The following is a 5,739-nucleotide window of genomic DNA, read 5'->3' on the forward strand; positions in this document are numbered from 1 at the left end:
AGCAAATCATTCTGTAACCTTGGTAGGATTTCTCAATCAATTACCTTATGAGAAATTGCATTGAGGAATGCACATAGCTTCACAATGGCTTATGAACATTCTCCGGAAGCAGTCGCATCATAATCACGTGGCAGTCATGAGACATTAGGTTCTGGAATTTTTTCTCTGCCATATTTATTATTCCCTTTATATTCGACGTGAAGCCAGACGGGACCTTGATACTGAGCAGGGATTCAAAAATGATTTCCTTCTCTGCTCTGGTAAAAGCTTAGCTGGCAGGACCTTGATACTGCTTTGGATACATGCCGTCTTTTTCATTCACACGTTGCTGGTCCTCACGTGCCTCCGGTGTATCTTTTCTCTTCCCGTACACACCCAAGAAGCCCAGCAGGTTCACGCAAACATTCTTCATCACATGCATCACGTCGATTGCAGAGCCGACCTCTAGGTCTTTCCAATATGATAGGTCCCAAAATATAGATTTCTTCTTCCACATGGGTGCGTGTCCCTCAGCGTCATTCGGAACAGATTGTCCGCCAGGACCCTTTCCAAAGATTAGTTGTAAATCCTTGACCATATCAAGTATATCAGCACCAGTATGGAGGATGGGCTTCTTCTGGTGATCTGCCTCACCTTTGAAATACTTACCATTCTTTCTTAAGGCATGCTTGGTCGGAAGAAATCGACGATGTCCCAGGTACAAACCACTCTACTTCTAGAGCATTGGAAATGAACTAAACTAGCAGTGAGAGATGAAAGGATGAAGTTGCTAACGTTTTAGAACACTTGTGTAGTTGGTGTGCCGCCAAAACTAGACAAATCTGGCGGGAAATGTAGCTTGGAGGTCGAGCTTGGAGACGAGAAAACTTAAATGTGGCTCGGACATTTCATCGAACACCTCATGTGCATAGATAGGAAAAGAACAAAGCAGCACACACATCCACACCCTTCCACGGTCAAAAAACAGAGGAGATGGGGGGAGGGGGCGTGGATATATATAGGCAAAACTTTAGTCCCTGATTGTCTCTAGAGCCGGGATTAATGGCCTACCCTTTAGTCCCGGTTCCAGACACCAACCGAGACTAAAGGGCATCAACCCCTTTAGTCCCGGTTAATGGCTGGAACTGGGACTAAAGGTCCCCGCCGAATTGGGACTGATGCCTACCGAGGCCCGGCCGGCGTCCTAGCCTCCCGAACAGGGACTGATGCTCCCATTATTCCCGGTTCGTAACACGACCGGAACTAATGCTCTGATCTGCCCAGGACCAAACCCTGTTTTTAATTACTAGTGGGTTAGCACTGGCTCAAGACCTGGACGTGAACATATTTTAGCATCAGATAGCTCTTCAGTGGTGCAGGATATTCACAATAGAGCTGAAGGAGTGTACGGTGCAATCATTAAGGAGATTAATAACACAAAGTCTTTATTTCATAGCTGTTCTTTTATCCATGAACATAGGAATTTTTAACTTTGAGGCTCATGGCCTAGCCAAACACGCAACAAGTTTAGGTACAGGACGCCATGTTTGGCATGGGCATACTTATGACCCAATTACTGAATTCAAGGCGCTTACTAGCAAGGATTATGCATTCGAGGAAACTAGCAAGGATTATTGTGGTGACGTATATATAAGCACGTTGCAGATGGATCATGCAGCGGTGGTGCGGACGCTGTGGAGGACCACAGTCTCGACGGTGAGACCGGGGCCGAAACCAAAGAGTACGCCCCAGTCTAGGCCCTCGCCGGTGGTGGCGTGTCCGTCCTCAGCAGAGCGCTTACGCATCTCGTCGAGGATGAAGAGCACACAAGCGCTGGACATGTTGCCGTACTCGGATAGGATGTGCCTGGTGGCACGCATCCGCCTTTTGTCCAGCTTGGCCTCTGCCTCCACCATGTCAAGGATGGCCGGACCACCAGGGTGAGCCACCCAAAAGATGGAGTTCCAGTCATCGATGCCGAGTGGAGCGAAGGCGTCCTCTAGCGCTTGTTGGATGTTTTTTGAGATGGCTACAGGCACATCCTTGTGGAGGTGGAAGGTGAGCCCAACCTCCCGGAGGTGGCCCTTGATGAAGCCATCCGTGTCCGGCAGTATTGTCTGGCTCGCCGAGACAAGTTGGAACAGTGGCCTTTCAACAAGCACGTCGGGGTCAGCGCCCACGACCACGGCAGCTGCCCCATCGCCAAAGAGTGCCTGGCCAACCATGGAATCTAGCTGGGTGTCACATGGGCCACGAAAAGTCACGGCTGTGATCTCTGAGCAGACGACGAGCACACGCGCGCCACGGTTGTTCTCTGCAAGGTCCTTGGCCACGCGGAGCACCGTGCCGCCAGCAAAGCAGCCTTGCTGGTACAGCATGACGCGCCTCACGGACGGGCGGAGGCCGAGCATCTTGGTTAGCTGATAGTCGGCGCCCGGCATGTCTACGCCGGAGGTGGTGCAGAAAACGAGGTGCGTGATCTTGGACAGTGGCTGGCCCCATTCCTTTATGGCCTTATGTGCCGCCTCCTTCCCGAGCTTCGGGACCTCGCCGAGCACCATGTCTTGGCGCGCATCCAGAGACGGCGCCATGTACGCGCAGACGTTGGGGTTGTCCTTAAGGATCTCCTCCGTCACGTGCATGTACCTCTTTCGGATCATCGACCTGTCACCTGCACACATAAAGCATAGATGTATCGACACCGATGGGAACAGCGCCCATGATGTCGAAGGCGCGTCTGTTAGCTCATCAGCAAATGATTCATGAGTTAATAAATTAGCTGTGCGACTGTTCAGTATAACTAGTCTCAAGTCGAGTCAAGCAGTTGACACATAAGTCATCAACTAGACGCACGAGGTGCACAGGGTACACGGACTATATTGAAGCGACTATATGACTATTTATGTTATGGGCAAAAGTGACAAAAGATAAATTTATTTATTTCTCTACCGAAGATAAGTGACCTCACTGAACGAGGACACTGGTGCAGGTTCTCAATGTGTAGCGCTTTTCCAAAATTTGATGGAACTTCAGAGATACGTATAACGCATCAGTCACATGCTGCCACACATGCATCAGTCGCGTGATGCAATAGTAGTCTAGTACTCACATGCATCAGTCGCGTGATCCACTAGTACTCACATGCATCAGTCGCGTGCTCCCACACATGCATCCGTCACGTGATAGATATACTTACACATCCTCTGGAACTTGTCCTTGAGATCAGTTAGGTGTTCGCTGTTGGTGATGCGAAAGTAGTAGTCCGCGTAGTCCGCCTGGTACACGCAGTTATGCGGCGTCGCCGTACCGATGGCCAGCACCGTCGCCGGGCCCTGCGCCCTCTGCATCTTCATCACTTCGTCCACGGTCACCGCCGCCGCCATCTTCGGCAGGGATGTCTAGTGGCTACCTAGCTAGTAAGTGTGCGCGTGCGTGCGTGTATTTGTATGTGGGCGCGCTCGGATGCCATTTACTTGTGGGCGCAACGACTATATATAGGCTGTGGCTGTAGCGTTGGCATCATTCCAAGGAAAAAGAGAGGCTAGGGTAGATACAGGCCGGTCGAATAAGTAACATACGTAACTCCCTGGCGGCCGGAAACCTAGCCGCCGCCAGGAGAGGCCCTCTTTCAGCGTTATCCTCCGGCGGCTCCCCTCCGCCGGCGACCTCGAACATTGATGGTAGGGGGGTCGCCGGATTCACGCGTGTGAATTGTTTTTACTCTCTTGTAGTCTAGGTTTTTAGGTTGTTCATCATCTTGGCTTCGACGGCGACGATGACAACGCTGAATAAAGATTCCTCGGATCCTTTCCTGACGAGGCCATCGATCCTATGATCGGGGATGGTTTTGGAAACCAGTCTGTTCAAGTAAGTATGGCGTGGAGGCGGCGGCATCCTCGTGGTGGACCTATGTCCTCGGGCTTCGCCGTTGCGACGGCGTTTGCTCCAGCGTCGCCGCGGAGCCTGGGAGGTAGTCCGGAAGCGGATGAAGATTGTGGTCTGCATCGACGACATTTAGAAGACGGAACGTGTGCTGGGTTCGTGGTTCGTGGATGGCAGGTATTGTTTCCTCCTTAGATGTCTTAGTCGTGGTGGGGTGTCAGATCTGGAGTTCGATGGCGTGTCCAGGGTGTTGCCCCGGTCTGATTCGTTCAATGGCAATGGCTTCATTTTTGGTGAGCCACCTTGCAGGTCCGCAAAGCTGCATATCAGCGATGGAGCCCTGTCGAGGTCGTGTGAGTAGGTGATCCGTTATTCTTTTCTTCTGTGCCTGCTGTGATGGTACCGGAGGCAGGTGACAGGCGCTGGTGTCAAGCTCAGAGATGTTCTGTTATCTTTTTAGTTTTGTCATGTCGATTCTTACGTGACTTGTATTTTGTTCTTTATGATATAAATGAGACACGTATTACCATAAAAAAAAGCCCAAAGTAATTCACTGGACTTGCTCAAGACTTTGACTTCAAATACCATCTCACTCAATTTGCACCTGATAGTCCAGCCATATGAGCTTCCGTGACTGAAGAACTTGGGTACGTAACTGTGCGTCGACCCCGAAGATATTATGAGCTCTACCTGCTTATTGCCGTTAATTGCACGTGCAATATTCCGTATTAATTTTGTTGGTTACTCAACCGCTAAAAAATAACCTTATGTACTATTCTAAAAAAAACCTTATGCACTCTGCATGGATATCTTAGAGCATCTACAGCCGGGCCTTTCATACCCGTCTCAAACGCCCACGCAGGCCATCCGACTAACCGGTTAAAAAAAATCAACCCAACCGGACCTCTAAAACTAAGGACAAACGCCAGGGCTGACCGATACCCCTCGTATCCAGCCCAAATATAGGGCGGATATGGAGCTGCCCGGGCACGTCCGTCTGACAGGCCTGGCCCATCACCGACCCCAGAAAAAACCCCAATCTAGGCGGCGAGCTCAAACCCTAGCTCACTTTGTCCCTCTCTCTATCGCTCCGTCCACTCCTCTCCCTCCCCGATTCCGGTCCCATCCACCACGATAAGCAGAATCCGACAGGGACTCGGCCTCAGAGCTCAACTACGAGAAGGAGATGGCCCTCCGCGTCGCGCTGGAGTGGTCCAATGTGGAGACCGACGGCATCTCCGGATCTGGTGCGTCGCTGTAGCTCCCACGCCGGCGCAACGTGGACGCCAGAGCTGGACCATCCCGGCCTACGCGCAGCGACGCAAGGACAGCATAGTTGGTGCCGGCCCCACACCGTCTCCTTCCCCCTTCGGCCGCTGCTCCACGCGGCCAGCGCTGGGTGCTTGTGCCCGCGCCTCCGGCCCGCACGAGCACTACAGAGTCGGAGGTGCGTGCCGCGAGAGGCAACGTGCACGGGAGAGGGACATGGCGGACCAGCCCGCGCTCTGATACGTCTCCAACGTATCTATAATTTTTTATTGTTCCATGCTATTATATTATCTCTTTTGTATGTTTTATATGCATTAATATGCTATTTTATATGATTTTTGGGACTAACCTATTAATCTAAAGACCAGTGCCAGTGTCGGAGTAAATAACCACGGGTAGCCTAGCCGGCTCCCCCTGGCTCTTCAAAAATTGTTAGGCAGAACAAGCCCTCAAGCGTCCAAGACACATGACCGCCTTCCTATGGCCGGCTGGTCCACCGGCCGGCTTCCGGAAGGCGGCACTGCTATGCTGGCCCTCGCGAAAAGGGCCGACTCCCAGTTGCCGGCTATGAGAAGGCTATGCTGGTCCTTGAGGTAAAAGGTTGGGAGG

At 51.7% G+C, this 5,739-nt stretch overlaps 1 protein-coding gene across 1 annotated transcript; it reads right to left on the minus strand.

Moving 5' to 3' along the window:
- Positions 1-1,423: 1,423 nt before the first annotated feature.
- Positions 1,424-3,455, minus strand: LOC109768285 (chalcone synthase 2). Its single transcript, XM_020327018.4, has 2 exons — positions 3,176-3,455; positions 1,424-2,650 (listed from the first exon to the last, which is right to left on the minus strand). Exons 1-2 carry the CDS (start codon positions 3,360-3,362, stop codon positions 1,650-1,652), a joined length of 1,188 nt encoding a protein of 395 aa, XP_020182607.3. The 5' UTR covers positions 3,363-3,455; the 3' UTR covers positions 1,424-1,649.
- Positions 3,456-5,739: the final 2,284 nt, after the last annotated feature.

Source organism: Aegilops tauschii, chromosome 5, assembly GCF_002575655.3.
Source record: "Aegilops tauschii subsp. strangulata cultivar AL8/78 chromosome 5, Aet v6.0, whole genome shotgun sequence".
Classification (NCBI taxonomy): domain Eukaryota; kingdom Viridiplantae; phylum Streptophyta; class Magnoliopsida; order Poales; family Poaceae; genus Aegilops; species Aegilops tauschii.

Coding starts and splice junctions, on each gene's coding strand:
- LOC109768285 (XM_020327018.4), bottom strand. CDS start 3,362: ATGGCGGCGGCGGTGACCGTGGACGAAGTGATGAAGATGCAGAGGGCG. Junction 2,651..3,175: donor GGACAAGTTCCAGAGGATGT/GTAAGTATATCT, acceptor TTATGTGTGCAG/GTGACAGGTCGATGATCCGA.